The sequence below is a fragment of the Miniopterus natalensis genome, chromosome 7 (assembly GCF_054644295.1).
Source record: "Miniopterus natalensis isolate mMinNat1 chromosome 7, mMinNat1.hap1, whole genome shotgun sequence".
Classification (NCBI taxonomy): domain Eukaryota; kingdom Metazoa; phylum Chordata; class Mammalia; order Chiroptera; family Miniopteridae; genus Miniopterus; species Miniopterus natalensis.
In genome coordinates, this window is record NC_142087.1 from 40,813,091 (window position 1) to 40,831,522 (window position 18,432).

At 39.3% G+C, this 18,432-nt stretch overlaps 1 protein-coding gene across 1 annotated transcript; it reads right to left on the reverse strand.

Annotated features, from left to right (window-relative positions):
* Window positions 1-289: 289 nt before the first annotated feature.
* Window positions 290-15,565, reverse strand: LOC107535889 (myosin regulatory light chain 12B). Its single transcript, XM_016211486.2, has 4 exons — window positions 15,389-15,565; window positions 5,382-5,580; window positions 2,708-2,869; window positions 290-718 (listed from the first exon to the last, which is right to left on the reverse strand). Exons 2-4 carry the CDS (start codon window positions 5,563-5,565, stop codon window positions 546-548), a joined length of 519 nt encoding a protein of 172 aa, XP_016066972.1. The 5' UTR covers window positions 5,566-5,580; window positions 15,389-15,565; the 3' UTR covers window positions 290-545.
* Between the last annotated feature and the right edge of the window lie 2,867 nt (window positions 15,566-18,432).

Consider the following 18,432-nt stretch of genomic DNA (forward strand, 5'->3'; position numbering starts at 1 on the left):
AGTAGTTTACATATCTGACTTCCTAGAAGTGTTAAAAAAACAAAGGCTCACTAGTTTTTACTGCATATTAATTTGTACATCAAAGCTCTGAAGAATATTGCCTCAAATACATGAAAATATCAGTTTAGCCATGACATCTAAATTATATAAAGTTGAAAATATGACTATCCCCACCTACTACTCATTTAACTTTTCATTATATTCCATTTGAGTCAGCATAATCTTTATTTCAAAATATCATTTTTATTATATAAAAATGTAAAAATCCAGCAAAACCAGAAATACCAAATATATTTTCCTGGGCTTTCACATTTGTTGATTTTTATTTGCAAATTCTTTTTCAACACAATTTACAACCTTATCCCCATCTGCAGTCTGATTATACAAGTGCTAAGTGGCAGAAAGATCTAGAATAAATACATCAAAAAAAGAGGCAAAGCTGTGAAACTAAGTTGCATGCAACAGGCCTATGAGGATGGGGGAAAGTGTCCAGGAAATAAAACAGAGTAAGACGAAGTAACTGGAAGGTGTTAGCTAAAGTTCTTTCAATCATCTTTATCTTTAGCTCCATGTTTAAGGATGCGAGTGAACTCAATGTAATTGAAATTTCCCTTTTTGTCAATAGGTGCTTCTCTGTACAGCTCATCTACTTCCTCGTCTGTGAACCTATCGCCCATTGTTGTCAGCAGCTCTCTCAGGTAATCTTCCTGAATGGTGCCTGGAAGACATAGAAAGAAGGGAATCATGAATACTTCCTGGCAGTTTAATGGCTAATTTCTACACTAGGTCAATCTTACAAAATATTTCAGTATATACATATTTTCAAGAACAAAATAAATCAGTGAACTAAGACATTATGTGACTGTATCATTATGTTCTCCTATTACTTTCGGAGTTCTTTACAATACTAGATTAAATCATTTTAAAAGCTTAGTTAGAAGATTATATCCATGAATGACGGCGCAGCTTTGACGGACAGAAATGGGGAAGCAGGAATAGGGTGTTAGGTATGCCTGAGAAAGTGATGCGGGTGGCTGAGCTAACAGGGTTAATGCAGGAGAAAAGATGAAAACGGCAAAAGTAGGAAAAGTGAATAGCCTGGCTTTCCACACTTCAAAATGAGAGGGAAAAACCCCTAACATTTTAATAGCTCAAGTTTGTTACATAGTCCCGTGTTGCTTAATGCAGGTGTATTTTCTGAGAATGCATTGTTAGAAGATTTTGCTGTTGTACGAATATCAGAGTGTACTTCACAAACCTAGATGGTGTAGTCTACTATACACCTAGCTATAGGTACAGCCTATTGCTCCAGGCTACAAGCCTATACAAAGCAACATGAGATCAAATCAAGCACAAGAGAAAATAATGCAATACACACAAGATGTATGAAGCAGCTGCTGGTGTAACAAACAGCATACTGTTTTACAGCAAACTTTTTTTTTTTTAACAAGTAGAAAGAGTACACTCTAAAATAACAATAAGAAGTGCAGAATAGCTCTGGCCGAGTAGCTCAGTTGGTTAGAGCATCATTCTGATATGACAAAGTTGAGAGTTCGATCCCTAGTCAGGGCACATACAAGAATTAACCAATGAATGCATAAATAAGTGGAACAACAAATCAATGTTTCTTTCTCTCTCAAATCAATCAATAAATAAAAATTTAAAAGTAAATACATAAACTAGTAACACAGTCATTCATTGTCATCAATATCCTGTACTGTACATAATTTTTTGTGTGCACCATACTTTTATACAACTGGCAATGCAAAAGGTTTGTGTGCACCAGCATCACCACAAACAAGTGGGTAATGCATCATGCACTATGATATTATAATGGCTCTGATGGCACTAGGGCAATGGGAATTTTTCAGCTCCGCTATAATCTTGTAGGAACACTACTGTATATGCTATCAGTCCTTGACTGAAACAGTGTTATGGTTATGCAGTGAATGACTGTATACTTTCTGGTGAGATTTATAGTCTTTTGAAGAAGTTGCTTTCATTGTTTAAGAACTATTATTTAGCCCGGCCAGGCGTGACTCAGCGGTTGAGCGTCGACCTAGGATCCAGGCGATCAGGGTTTGATTCCTGGTCAGGGCACATGCCCGGGTTGCGGGCTGCAGCCGATCAATGACTCTCTCATCATTGATGTTTCTATCTCTCTCTCTTCCTCTCTCTCTAAAATCAATAAAGATATATTTAAAAAAAAAAAAAAAAAAAGAACTACTATTTAACAGACAATTCTCTCTTTGGCTTTCAGGAAGCTCAAATCCAAATTCAAAGATTAACATCACAAATTGTGTAGCTTTATGACCTACATTCACCTGTGTCCTAGCCATTCTTAGTTATACTTCCCCATTGTAAGTGATAGTTTTCCTTTATTCATTTTTAAAAATGTGTATTTTGCCTGCTCGGTGTGGCCAGTTGGTTGAGCATTAACCCATGATCCAGGAGATCGGGGTTCCATTCCCGGTCAGGGGACATGCCTGGGTGGCGGGCTCCATCCCCAGTAGGGGGGGGCGTGCAGGAGGCAGCCGATCAACGACTCTCATCACTGATGTTTCTCCCTCTCCCTCTCCCTTCCTCTCTCTGAAATCAATAAAGACATATATATATAGATTTTTAAAGTGTATTTTACTAATCTTTTTCATTTCCTAAAAAGTGTGTCATATAGTCTGGAATAAGGATATAAACAAAGAGGACCCACCAGTTGCTTCTTCATCAAAGCAAGCAAAAGCATTTCTGATGACATCTTCTGGGTCTGTGCCATTTAACTTCTCACCAAACATCGTGAGGAACATGGTGAAGTTTATGGGCCCTGGGGCCTCATTCATCATGGCATCAAGGTAAGCATCTGTTGGATTCTTCCCTATAAGAGTTCACATTTTAACATTTAAAGACAAAGAACTAATTTTGACAAATAATTGTTTAGTTATTGTTATGCTCCCCAACATATTTTTAAAAGGTACATCATCCTCCAATGAAACTAATTTTTCAATTAACTGCATTAAGAACATTTTAAAAAGACCATTTTTGATTTCATGAAAAATCTGATACGCCATTAAAAAAAATGCATGTATAAAAAATTAGGTTGAATGTTGTTCATTTATTGATACTTTCTGTAACTTTTTCTTCACTATTTTAAACAAAATAAAACAAACACCTGAAACTATGGTCTAGGCAATGCATCCATACTATTGCATCTTGAATGCTGATAACACTAAAGGTCTGTCAGGGTATTTCAATACCAGTTATTTAAAAAAAATCTAAATATTCATATTTTCAATTGTGGTACAGTTGCCCATGAATTGGAATGCTTCAAAAATTTTATTTATAAGTTGGGTCATTTAAGTGGAAACTATTAGGTTGGTTTAGAATTGGGAGATCATTTTGAACAATGTTATAAACTCTTTGGTTGCCAGACAGACTACCAAATGCTGTTGATTGACGTCACTGAACTGCATTCTTGTTTGGTATTGTTTATAAAGGAAATCTTAATCTCAGTTCCAACTGAGAGCACTTCTCCCTCTTCTAGTACAGTGGTGAGGGAACTGCCTTGACTCTTCCATTGAAGTTGGGAGAAACTCCTCTGGGATGGCCACACATGGTAGGAGTAACGAGCTTCTCTTGGTCTTGGCAATTGTGAGGTCCCCAGGGTATAGGAAAAGCAACAATGAATGAGGGGTCTGGAACAGTGGTTTAGAATCTCAATTCTGCCACTGGTTGCGTGACCAGGGAGCAGGTGGCAGGTGTCTAGGATTTACTTTTTTACTCTGTAAAATGGACTGATTAAATTTGGTATCTGTAAGGTCCCTTCGAACATTAAGTTTGTATAATTCTCCATGAAAAGAACATCTATAAGTTAGATATTCCTACCTAAGGAGGTACTTCAATATTACACCCAACTAAGTGCTAATGATAGTCAAATCTAGAATTATAGTTCACATGTGAAGTTTTAATCCTGGAAATCTGAGTGAAATTTAAATGCCAAGTTGGCATGTCTTACTGCCTTACAATCTTCACTCATACCTACTCAACACACCAATATAAAGATCAGCCCAAAATTAATCTCAAGGTTCACCGAATAAGTAAAAGTAGAGAAAAAGATCTAATTTTCTACATTCAGATTTAACCCAACTCTCTTGCAGCATTTTTCTGGGGGAGTGGGGTGGGTTGGGTAATCCAAAGGTGTCAAGAGAACATGGGTATAAAAAGGACACAGGGACTTAAAATGAATTGGTTTAGGCTAAAACACCTATAGACACATTCAAGGCATACAATATATTTTGTTAATTTGAAAGGTAAATACATGTCTTAAAAGGACAGGGTTCCCCAAAACAGAAGGCCCCAAAGTCAGCCTCTTACTCTACCATCACTCACAAATTAACTGAGCATCTACTATGATCATGGCTTGAGCGTTCAATCTTTGTAATATAACAAAGTCTCTCAATTTTCCTCAGTGGGCTTCTTCAGTAGTGACCTGCCCAGAGAGCACATTTAGCTATTCTAAGTGGAAAACACTGTGATCCAACCTACCTGCAATTCAACATATTAGATCGGTATCTTGATTCTACTCTCACTCTAAATAAAGAAAACGTAGCAAAATGTTAACAACTGGTGAATCTAGGTAAAGGATGTACACATGTTCATTATTCTGTTCAACTGTTTGTAGGTTTAAAAATTTTCAAAATAATATGTTAAAATAAAAAATAAAAATAAGACAGAGAAACAAATCATGTTGTGGTTACTGAAGGGAAAGAAATAACAACCTCTTTCTCTTTGCTCTCTGGCTAACAGTCAAGCACAAGATCACTCCAGAGTGTAGAGCTTAACTGAAGGCCGTCCCTGAGCTGTGCCCCTTTCTATGCCAGTCACTTTGCTCTATCACGAATCAGGCTTGCTATTCCTTTCTCCACAACTATAAAATTAGTGCTGACTTGGCGCAGAACACAGAGGAGCTTCTGAGCCTTCTTTTTAAGATCAAAACAAACAACAACAAAAATCATACAAGGAATAAAATAACACCCATAATAACTAAAATAACAAAGGGTAGTTTATGTTTACTTTAAATCTTTTATCTTCACATTTTCTTTTCTTTAGTTATAAAAAAATTATAAATAAAATTGTGAAAGGTCCCTTTCCTGTGTAGCACTACCCTTCCTCCCGAGACAATCATCATTTATTATTGTTACTTCCTATTTATAACCTGTTCTCAACCTTTATTACTAACTATGCCATATTATTAGTTACACATTTTGAGACATGTCTCAACAGGTTCTGGAGACAGGACAGGAATATTTGAACATCGCACGGAAAATAATTCATAGAACACTGAATTATTATTTTGGGGAAGCCGGCATATTAAGAATATAAAAGTCTACCTAGAGAAGCAAGCATATCATGCAAATCTTCCTTGTCAATGAAACCATCTCTGTTCTGATCAATCATGTTGAAGGCCTCTTTAAACTCCTGAATCTGAGACTGGTCAAACATAGCGAAAACATTGGATGTTGCGCGCTGGGGGCGCTTCTTAGTGGTCTTGGTCTTCGCCTTTTTGCTCGACATGGTGGCTGTTTAATTCTAGAGTTAAAAAAAAAAAAGCATTAAAGAATACATAAAACGTAAAGCAAAAAAAGAACTCATAATACTTAATGAGTAAAAATATCTTAATGTAGAATTATTACTTCATTTGAGTAGGAATAAATATATATTTAAACTTTATTTCCGATGTGACAATTAAGTGGCTAGAAAAAAAGCTTTGAAAAAAATTAAACAATAGAAATTATTGATGTAGCTTTCCCTAAAATGTCATTAAACCCGTATTTATTAGGTGGGAATTAATTCAAAAATATGTAACAATACTTAGCATTTACTGAGTGCTAACTATGTGCCAAGCACTGTTATGAAGGCATGGGCTTGCCTAAAAGGAAAGGCTCCAAGGTTGATATCTTCCTTTTATAAGGACTGTCCCATTTATAATCATCACCACAATTCTATTTGTGTTCATTTTATTACCAATGTTGCATGGCCCCCCTGAACCTCAGTTTTTTCAAAACAGGTTTGAAAACCAGGGAAGCTCACTTGATCCTGTTTTATAGCAAAACACAATATCTACTTCAATGCAAGTAAGAATTAAACGAGATAACATACACAAAGAAATTAGTATAGTCACCGTACGGTGCATGTTAAAAAGGCTCTCATCTTTAAAAATAATTATCAAAACCTATTCTTTAATCTTGCTACCTTTTCATCTCCCATTTCCCTTTACAAAACTTTTAGATTATCTGTCTAATTAATACTCAACTGTCTCCATTTTCTGATCTTCCCAATCACCCTCCACTTTCTGTAATATGGCATTGGTAGTAGCCTTTAATACTCTATTGAAAGCCACCAATAATTTAAATGTCAAATAGAATGAACAATTTTCATACCCCTTTTTATTTGTAGTTTTAAATAATATAAATACAATGCAAAAATACTGTCAGTTTTGGACTTACAAAGTCCTGAGTTTGAATCTTAACTCTACCATTACAAGCTACATATAACCTCAGAAAACCCATGGACACCAGAGTAATTTTTTGGCCCAATGTCTTATTCAATCTTCACAACTTCTCTGAGATAGGTACTACCTAGGTATAAAAATAATAAAACCCACAACAAAAAATCAATGGCCTTTGTATCGTAAAAAATTTAATTTTGCCCTGAGAGGTCTGGCCTTTGTCCTTGGCTCCTGAGAAATAATCTCTAAGCCCCTGGAATGTCATACCTGATATCTGGGGTCTTGGGTCACACCAGATTTCTAACAATGTGATTTACTGTGGGGGCTCTGGGGCATATGTTATCAGTTAATCTCTAGAGGGGCTGGAGACTGAGGTCAGCTATGCAGCAGTCAACAGTATGTGATGGAGCTCCATTAAAACTATGGATATCAAGGATCGAGTGAGCTTCCCTGGTTGGCAAAACTCCATGCATACTGTCTCGCCTTGTTGTCAGGAGGAATCACAATTGTCCATGAGAGGACAACTGGAAGCTTGACATTTAGAAGACTCTGGACTCTGCACCAGGTATCTCTGAATCCTTTACTGTACTAAACCACAACCATGGGTTCTGAGAATCCTAGCAAATTATTGAACCTGAGGGTCATCCTGGAAACCCAAACTTGTCATTGGTGTCAGAAATGAGGATGGTCTTGGGGACTGTTCTTTAACTCTGCAGCCATATAGTGTGAAAGCAGATAACTAGCTGGGGCAGTGGCTGAGCAATTTTGGACCTGGCTCTCTAGGACTTCCAGTCTTGGACTTTCAATCTACATTGTTTCCTTCTCTTTTTTCAATCTGTAAAATACCCACTGGGTGTTTTGAAGATTGGCTTAGTGGTGTAGTTTTGAACAGAGCAGATACAGGATCAATGTAATAATACCATCATTTCTTTTAAAAAAAAAGTTTATTTTTTTCTCTGTACTTCATTTAAAAACAGTGCACAGTTATATATGTATATGGTACCTATAAAAATTATACATATAAACACATAAAATGAAAAATGTGAGAAAAAGTTGTAGTAAAACAGTCAATCTGAAGAGAATTCTGGCCCCCAAAGAAACTACCATCCTTGGTTTCCTTACCTACTGAGAGATAAGTATCTTGACTTTCTCACTTCCTACTCACTTTCAACCCACCACAATCTGGCTTTCTTTTCTCTATAGCAACTGCTTTCAAATTGCCAAATCCAGTCTAAATCTCCTTGGACCACTCTGCTATATTTGACACCATTTTATCCCTCTTTCCCTTCAGAGCCCCAACAATTCTTGATCTTAGTGAACACACTAGAAATGAACTGTCCCAGCCCTGGCTAGTGTGACTCAGTTGGTTGGGCATCTTCCCATGCACTGAAGGACTGCTGGTTGATTCCTCATCAGGGCACATGTACGGGTTGAGGGCTCAATTCCCGGTAGGGAATGTGCAGGAGACAGTCAATCGATGTTTCTCTCTCTCCCCCTTTCTATCTAAAAATCAATTAAAATTATCTATCTATCTATCTATCTATCTATCTATCTATCTATCTATCTATCATCATCTACCTACCTACCTACCTACCTACCTACCTATCATCTATTATCATCTATCATCTATAAATGAACTGTCCCAAATGGAAAGAGAACACAAGCTTCCCAACCTTGAAGACCTTTACACTCTGAGGAAGACTCCTAAACATTATATTGGAAAGATTTATGTAAAATGCTGTATTTGACTTGTTGACACCCACATAATCTCTCTCGGTTCTATTTCTATGACTGGCCCTCCTCCATTTTCTTGTTAAGCCTTTATCTCCTCCACTCACTTAGATTAAATATTCCTGTATTCTAGTAGTTGTGACTTTGCTTTGCTTAGATGATCTCATTGACTCTCACTGTTCCGACAGCACTTGTCTTATGAAGTCTGTTATCTCTAGGCATGACCTCTCTTGAGTTGCAGACTCAAATATCCAACTGCCTGTGAAAGGCATCCATTTGCATATCCCAGACACTCATAATCAACGTGTTGAAGACTGAGTTATCTTCCTCTTCCAAAACTTTCCCATCCTTTTGTTTTCTGTTAATGGCACCATCATTTACCCACTCACCAAACCAGAAACCTAGGAGTCACTCTGACTCAGCCCCACCCCCATGAATCAAGCCCCGCCTCTTAAATGCCTCAGGTGTGTTCATCTTCCTCACCCCTCGCTGGGCCCTCCTCATCTCTTTGTGTATTTCTATGGCCAACTAACCAACATCCTTGCTCCTTAGTCCCTTCTAAACTGCCCTTTATACTCCAGCCAGATGTGTCTAAAACATGAATATGACATTACCATTCCCCTTTTAAAAATCTTCTTTGGCTCACTACTGCCAAAGTTCTTATGCATGGTGCACAAGGTCCTCCTTTGCCTCCTCTAGAATGACCTTTCCAGCCTCATCTTTGCTCTTCTCTCCTTTGTACTTTTCCTTCAGCAACACCACAATGCTTATATGTGCCCAAGGCACCATGTAGTTTCTTACATTCTGTACTATACTTCTGTTCTAGCTATTTATTGAATGACTGGTGCTAAGCACATTATATACATTGAATTTAACATGCCTGCTTTACAAATGAAGAAACTGAAGATTAAAGATATTAAATAACTTGCCTGAGATACCTAGTGGCAGAGCTAGGAGTCAAACCCCCTTTATTCAAGGTTATTTTTACCTATATATTTTCTTTGTATTAAATGTTCTTCTAATATTTTGAGCTTACCACAATTAAAAAAAAACTTGCAATACTACCAATATAACCTGACACTGATTTCTGAGCAGCCACTTTCCTCTAAACTCAAATCCTAGACAAACTGAGTTTTCAAATAAATGCAAACTATATGGGGAAATCGATGTACAGAATACAACTGCATTGTGGAATGGTAAGAGAATAAAATATAAATGACACTCCTTGAAATTGTGCAATGTAGCAGCCCTAGTTTGGGTTTGATCAAGTGGCAGTATTTCCTATCAGTCATGGTCTTGGTTTGACATGATAGGTAAAGGCTTGAAACCTTTACCTAGGTCTGTCAAATTAACGTTTAATCTATACATGTTAAATAAGAACCAACCAAACCTTACCCTCAAACTATAGTTACAAAAAATATCCATATATAATATAGCACATAATGTAATGAATAACCCTCAATAGCAGGAAAAACTTCTCATTTCCTCTTCAAATTTTAAATTATTTTTTGTAAATATCCAATACAGGGTGAACTAAAGGCCATATGTAGTGTCCACAGAGGCTACAAGCAGGGCAGGGATATAAAATAACTGATACTATAGGTGGCTGTCGTGTCAATATATTCAGATAATAATATAAATATGTGCAAAATCACCTGCAATACTAATGTGCAAATCAAAACATGGGCACCATAATCATTAATAAGCAGGAATTGCTTGTGAAAATCATTCAGTCTATATAGCTTTATTGGAAGCCTGGGAAACATGGTCATGGGGCAAATTCTGTCAGCTAACTATGATTTCGACATTCTTTCAAGGCCTCTTCCTTTAAGTATCTTAGGTGAGCTAATTGCTGTCACCATATGGGAAGTAAATATGGCTCTCACAGTAGTTAACCTTCTGGTGTCAATCTTGGCTGCACATTAAAATCACCCTGGAAGTTTAAAAAAGCATGACGCCTAGGCCCTACTGTAGTCAAATCTGTATTTTAAATAATGCACCAGGTGATTCCAATGTACTTGGAAGGCTGAGAACCACTGGATTAACCACTTAGAAGGCACTGGCTGTCTGTGCATTTAGTTCCCTTTAGTTTTTAAGATTTGGTCATTATGGTTTAACAGGGATGCTGGAGACCTGGATTCTAATTCCAGTTCTGCCATTTTCAAGTTGTCTGACCTTTGGTCATTTTAGATTTCCTGGTTCTCATTTTCCTCATCTATAAAATAAAAGAGTTAGGTAGATCAGAAGTCACAAACTGGCAGTTACCAAACTATATGCAGCCTGTAGGAGGGTTCATTTGGTAACCCTAGGGATGACCTTTTAAATGCCTTTTTAAATTACTGAATTAGCTTAACAATATTTTTAAAAACTGAATATTTTACTTTAATAAAAACAAATTTCAGACATCTTGAAAAACTATACGATAAGGAATCACTTGACCAGCATTCCCAAATTCCTCAAGATAATGAGTGTTCGGTGAGCAATTCCCACTACTCCCTATTATCTTCCTGATACAATCAGTATTTGTTTATATTATTGCCTGTATCCTGAGTTGAATGTGTTCCTTGGCTATGGTGGTAGCCAGGATCCAAAATGGACCTCAATACTTCTCAGGCCCCTGTATCGTCCCCTCCAACAGTAAAAAAGGGTTGTTGACCTATGAAACTGTAGGAAAGGTGAAATAATTTTCCTTCTACTCTTCTGAGTTCTTGGCTGACACCACCGTAATAACAGGTTAACAAGAGAAAAACAAAGACAACTTTATTAACATGTATACCTCATGTATACATGGGAGATACCCAGGGAAAAACCAATTATCAGAGGTGGCTTAGAACTCTGGCTTAAATATCATCTTCAGATGCAGACAAAAGAAGAAAGGTATGTGAGGGGGAGAGGCTAGTTATGGAAGGGTACCAGGAAAAAGCGAAGTAAACAAGTGTAAGGCTTGTCACGTAGACTTAAATCAGGGCCTTCTCCACTGATAAGAGTCTAAAGTTATCTCCAGAGAGTAATCTTTGTCTTTCTGGTAGAGAGGGGAGGAAGGATAACTTTGTAAATTTATGTCCTGCTTTTAGGCAAATATGGGGAGGGCAGAGCTTTTCATGTGTCGGCTTCTAAATTGCCTTCAGCTCAAAATAGTATTTATGCCAAAGTGGCATATTTTGGAGTGACATATCCTGCTACTCTTCATAACCAATGGGATATTGCAAAAACAGTAGTGTGATTTTGTCACAACAATCACTGCAGCTTCTGCCTTGCTCTCTCTTGGATCACAGTCTGGGGGAAAACAGCCATCAGGTCATTAGGGTAGTACACTGCCTTAAGGAGAGGTCCATGTGGGAGGGAACTGAGGCCTCCTGTCAATAGTCAAGATCAACTTGCCAGCCAAGTGAGTCAGCCACCTTGGAGGTTGATCTTTCTTCAAGATTGCAAACCCGGCTGACATCTGGGCTGCAACCTCATGAGGCCCTGAGCCAGTACCACCCAGTTAAGCTGCCCTAGAATTCCTGACCCTCAGAAACTGTTTACTGCTTTTTTTAAGGTGCTAAGTTTCGGGGCAATTTGTTACATAGCAATAAAAAACTAATAAAGCACTGTGCTTCCTTGGTCTCTTTAACATAAAAAATAAGTCAATGCCTTTATGTCACAATTATAACCACGTAATTTTAAAAAGTTCAAAGGGGCCACAGTCAAGTTTGCACTGGATAGGGAATTTTCTATTTCTGGTTAGAAATTTTCAATTCCTTCTGTTCAATTTCTATCCAATTTCTGTGGGTTCCTCTTTTAACTGCAAAAGTCACCCTTCTTCAACATTCCCATCAGCACTATCCTTTTCTTCCTGCTGATTCCTAGGCTGGTGCACTAGTTCTTGCTCCCTAATTGGAGTTTCCTTCAGAGCTGTCCTAGAATGACTTTGCTTTTAAGTACTGGTTGAAAAACTGGTAGCACAGTTACTACTCAAAAATGAGGTTATTAAGGAGGGAGGAGGAGCTAGTTTTGTGAGCAAAGGGATGATAAAGAGTTCAAGTTTTGGCCAAGTTACAGTAGAATGGCAGAAGAGATGCCTGAGGCAGGATGCTTAAGAGGTCTCCTTTAGCACGGCCAGCTTCTTAACACAAGGTGAGGCTGAGAATGAACGAACACAAAGAAGCAGAGAGCAGCAGTTCTTGGGCTGAAATCCAAGATCATTTCTGATTCAACTGGCACCTTCACCAAGGTCTATCAGAATCTTTATAAATTTCTCACAGATCCCCAAGGTGATTACTATAGTCAAGAGTAATGTTTGTGCTAACTGGGAGGGTCAACTGGTTGGATACATGAGCAACAGTTTGAAAACAGCAATCATAAAGAGAATTTTTAGTATTTAATCAAATTAAAATACCCCACAAAATTAACCTCATATACTTAATGACATGACTGTTTTTATACTGCATGTTTAGGCAAATGTGTAATCAGTTCCATATATCAATTTTTTTCAGAGCCTTACTCAATTTTTACATCTTTTTTCTTAATACAAGTTAAGCTTTCCTTGTAGTATATGGTTAAATTTTAATATTTACCACATTATAATGCTGTCATTTCTTCATTATGTATTTTATGATTGTCCTAGCTGGCAGTAAACTTTCCATCCTTTGAATTCCTAAATCATCGTTTTATTACAATAAAATTTATATATGATAAAATGTACAGATCTTAAAATAAGTTTTTGTAAATGTGTACACCCACGTAACCACCACCTCAATCAAGTAACAAGTGTTAACATCACTCCAGAAAGTTCCCTGCAAGTCAACCATCCTTTCCCATAGGCAGCCATTGCTCAGATTTTTATCAACGTAGATTAGTTTGTCTTTGAACTTTTTATAAACGGAACTATACAGTGTATATTCTATGTACTTGACATCTTTTGCTCAATGTAATGTTTTTGAGATTCATCTATCAGTGGTTCATTCTTTTTTTACTGCCGAGAATTCCACTGCCATGCCATTTACATATACATTTTTATGACATTTAGACTTTCTACCTTGGATTGCAGGGTCTAATAAAGTGACTTACATACGGCAGGTGCTCAGTAAATACCAGTTAAGTGAAAACATACATTTGCTTCCTTCCTATCACAAACAGGATTACATATAAATGCTCATTATAAGGTAGGACCTGGATCTGACTCCCAAAACAACGCTTTTCTCTATGGTCTACCCATGGTTTAATATAAAGTCCACTAAACTCTTCCTGAAGAGATCCTTCAAAATTACCAGCTACCCCTTGTTCCATATCTGGAAGAAACAGTACTAATAATAGCCAATTGAGTGCTAAGTATGTGTTAGGCATTGGTCTAAGCATTTCACATATATTAACATATTTAATCCTCACAACAACTTATGATATAGGTAAAATTATTATCCCCCTTTCGTAGATGAGAAAATCAGGGAAAAGAAATAAACAACTTGCCTGTGGCCACACAGCTATAAAAAGGATCTGTACTCTGAAGTCTAGCTTCAGAGCTTGTACTATTAGTCTCTAATATCCTGCACAAAAGCAACTGAAATTCTCTACCATGAAAACATAGATAGCCAGTTGGGAGTAATAAGCAATGCCACCACACCGCTAAAATATGAAATGAGAAAGGAAGATCCCAAAGTTGCTGGCAATGAAAACCATTCCTAGATAGCTGGTGTCTTTGAGTCTTGGGAGAGAGGGATAACCAGCCTCATTCAGGGGGTCCAAGTCCTCTTATCTTTCCTAACCCCTGCAACGGAGACCTGGGGATTGTCCTTCAAGAGGCACAGTTCATCTTGTCTAAATTTGGTCTCACTGAAGCATAAATTAATGTTGACTCAGCCATTATAGAAATTGTTTCATTCAACAGAGCCTAAACAAACAAAAAGCTGTGCACTTTGTTATGAGGTCCAGGAGGGTCCACCTAATGCTTACTGAGAAAATGGGGGGCACCATGGGAATCCCTCAAATGACTTTAGGCAAATTATCTTACTTCTCTTGGTTTGTTTCCTCAATTATACAATGAAGGATAATCTATAAGGTTCTTTTGAACTCTAAAATGCTATGATACTTTTCTTACCAAAGGACCAATGCAATTTCATCTTAAAGGCTACCAAACTAATCTTCAAACACCCCTTCTTCATATAACTTCCTTGGTGAAGAATCCAAAATGAGTCCCTGATGCCTCTTACATAATCTTTTATCTCTCCTCAAGTTTTCAAGGCCACACTAGAGGGTGTGGGGTGGAGGAAGTCAATGGGGGAAACGGGGACATCCGTAATACTTTCAACAATAAAGATAAATTTAAAAATTAATTAAATGAAATAAAAGTATAAAATAAAAAGGCCACACTTACCTACATACCTACCCACCCTTATTTCCAACTACTATTTATTACAATTCTGTTTCATTCAGGCTGGTCTTCCCACCGTCTCCTTTCCACTTGACACAAACTGCGACCTTTTGCGCTTTTGGTCTTGTTACCTCCTACCGCAGATCCAGCCAGAAATGCTAAATTCTCCCTTCTAGGGCCGACTCCAAGGCTTTCTCCATGAGGTCACGATTTATTTTTGGGAAATACTTCCTGATTTTTATCTATCCTTTCCCAACAATCAACACGAATGCACTAACTCTTAACAAGATGCAAGATACAGTGAGACAGACAACTCCTACGGAAATCGTTAACAGTTGAGCATATGCTAACCACCAACCGGTGCCTTTTCTCTAATATTTTCCTTGGCCACTTCATCTAAGGCAAGAACCGTGTACTAACAGACTGCTGTACCCCCAAAGCATCAAGCCCTGTGCGGCGGGTCAGAGCAGGAGCTCAACACCGTAACCCACGGACTGGGCCCGCGAGGGCGGGGGCAGGCGGCCAGGCCGCGGGGACACCAGGTGTGTGAAGTCATCCCGGGTGACGCAAAGCCGGAAGCCCGGCCACCTCTTCCAGCCCAGCCTCTTCCCAGGCCGGCTTCATCCGCTCTGGAGCTGGCGCCCAGGCCTGCGCCCGGCGGTCGCTGGGGCCTCCTCCCACCATGACAGCTCCCACGGGCCCCGGCCCTCCCCTCCCCGGCCGGGCTATGGCCACCGGCGCGTGGCGGGAAGGGAGGAGGGACAGGTGCGGCCCCAAGGGTGTTGCGCGCGGGGGCGAGCGCCACTCACCGCCGCCAGACACCAGAACCCGGGATGCTGTGCACGAGACGACAAGCGACCACGACGAGCGCTGGGCTGTGGCGCGACAGAGGCGGCTCCCGGCACTTCCTGCCTCGGGAGGCGGACCGGAAATCGCACCGGAAGCGCGGCGGGATCCAACTCGGGAAGGGAGGTTTGCAGAGTGGCTCGCGCTCCGGCTGCAGCAGCGCCCGCGGCGACGGCCCGGGAGCGGGGCTGGGCCGACGACTGAGGCCGAGTGTTAGCTGCCTTGCTTAGCCCGGCCGATGCGTGCGGCGCGGCGCGGCTGCAGCCCCGCGGGCCGCCCGCTCCCCCCGCCGGCCGTGGAGGATGCCGTGGCCCTTCCGCGTTCCTCCGCCGCCGGGCGCCGGGCAGGGCCTGGAATTTGACCCGGGCGGGGCGGGGCGGGGCGGGGCGGGGCGCAATCCCTCCAGGTTTAGGGGCTACCTGGCGTCGGAAGCCGCCCACCCAGGGCTGCCAGAGTTAATAAATAAAAGTACAGCGGGCACAGTTAAATTTGAACTTAAGGTAGAACAAGTAATTTTTTAGGTACCTCCCACGAAATACTGGGGAAGGTTAAGAGGGCGGCGGCCGCGCGGACTCCTGCCAGCTGGCAAACCCTTTCTTTTTAAACTGCACTCCAGCCCGAGTTATCTCATTCGCTCCTCCTCCTTTCTTATCCTCAATTTATAAGGTTTACGGTACTAGGCCACAGCCAGCCTGTTCCATTCCCTTTCCAACCATAAGAAAGTTTTATTCAAATTATTTGCTTTCCTATGGATCGTTAGATGTCAAATCACACACCCCCCAATCGCTCGCATTACATAACGCTCTTGGTCAAAACAAAGGAAACCACGTAAGTACGGTGTTCAGGTTTTGTTCTGGTTACTGTTTGTGGCCATAACCGTCAGTTCCCTCACCCTGGAACAATGCAAATAGCACTATTTCTGATTGGAGGATAATCAGCTTAATAAGAAAAACTTTATTGAGCACTTGTGATGGCTGAACGCACCCGGATGCTGGGGAGATGACTAATTCAATCATTCATATTCTAGAAATGTTTGATCAGAAATTCATCAGTGGTAGGAACTACCTGTTCAGCACACTAGAGCAGTAGGTCTTAAACATGATGTAGCATGCATAAGAAATCTTGGAGGGCTCCGTAAAAGATTCTTGAGCCACAACCCCAGATACTCAGATTCAGTAGGTTGAGGGTGAGTCGATAGTTTTCCTAATAAGCACCCAGGTGATGCTGACCCTGTGGTCCTCATCCCAGCACAAGGTCCAGTTCATAACTGAATGCATTTTCTCAAGAGAATTTGAAAAGCAACTGCAGAGAAGTCACACCTGGTTCTAAAATATTTACTCTTTTTCTTAGCTGCCATCTGCTCTTGGTCCAATACTTTAAATAAATTTTTCCCAATCATAAGATTTTGGCTTCTTAAGTCTGTCTTAGAGCTCTTCTAAGTATGGTCTATTACCATTGCATAAACCCTCACCCCGGCCACCTTACTTAAGATCATAGCTGAGACACCCTGACTGTACCTTGACTTTGATGTCCATATTTGCTTGTAGAACTGTTTTCCAAGTCACTAACCACATGTAGCTATTTAAATTAAAAATTCAGTTCCTCATTTACAGTAGATACATTTTAAGTGTTCAATAGCGACATGTGGCTAGTGTCCTTACTGGACAGCATAGAAAGCATTTCCATTATCATAGAAAGTTCTACCAGGTAACACTGTTCTAAAAAAAATAATTCTAAGGTATATTTTTCTCTCAAGATTCAAAAGAAAAACAACATTAACGAAAAGCCGAGTATCTAAATATCTAGCACTTGGGAAATGGTTATTTATGGCATATCCTTCCCAAATGTGTCTAATATAACTGAGGAACTGAATATTTTACAATTTGCCAGCACCTCCCTGAGTCTAAGTGTTGCACCTCTTGTCCTTTCTCTCCTACTTCGTAGAAAATCATTGCCTTTCCTTTTCAGAATTTGCTTTTGTCTCAGTCTGGCCCTGTTCCCCTTTTCCCCCAGTAGCACTCATCAATTCCTGCTCTTGATGAGTCATAGGCTTCTTGATCAAGTAAAACTTGGGGGCTTTGGAGTCCAAATGACAATATAATCATAAAGATGCTACCCCATTAGGTTGGTTTCTCAGAACTTTTGAAGTGGTTTCAAGTATGATTTTCATTATAGAGACAGGTTTTCAGTTAAATCCATTGTTGGGAGTAGATGCTTTAGCTTTTCATTAAGCAGCCATCTTCACGTAAACAAAGCTTACTACATAGAGAATGCTATTATTAAATTAGGAGACTTATTTCACTCAGGGAGACCAACTATGCACTGCTCTTAATGACAGCTGGTTCTTTGAGCAGTTACCTGAAATGGAAATGGGGATATTGCAAGAGATAATTTTAGTAAATGAGACCACTTTTTTTCTAAGTGAAAACAATGACAATGTTATTTGTTTTTCACTAGAAAGCAGAAGTGATCTTTTTCCCAGTTGTTTATTAAAGTAATTGTCAATTACTCATCTTTATAGGCTAATTGTCAATTTTTTTCAACCAACCCCCCCCCAATGTTTCAACTTTTAAACTCATCTTTCAGCTTTTTGAAGCACAAAGCAAATGAAACTGTCAGCCACTTCCTGATTAACTCGGAAACAGACCTTGCACTTCTGGAAATAGCAGAAGTTATTTTGAGGACTGAAATAATGATCTCACTTTCCCAGGCACTTAGCTTCAGCTGTTTTGTTTGTGGGCAGGTCAGAAATGTCCAAAATTCATACATGAACTCATGGTGAATCTCTGCATAAACAAACAATAACCTCTATTTAATAGGGGTTACTGTACTAAAGAAAAGCTTTATATAATAAAAAATACTGTACTGTATTTCTAACACTTTGAAATACAATACAAAAAATCTCTTTTGGTAGAAGCATTCTACAGAACCTTTGGGTCTAAAATAGTTTTTAAATGAGGACAAATTAAAATTAAACTCAGTGGGGCTTGGTCTAATTTTAAATGAC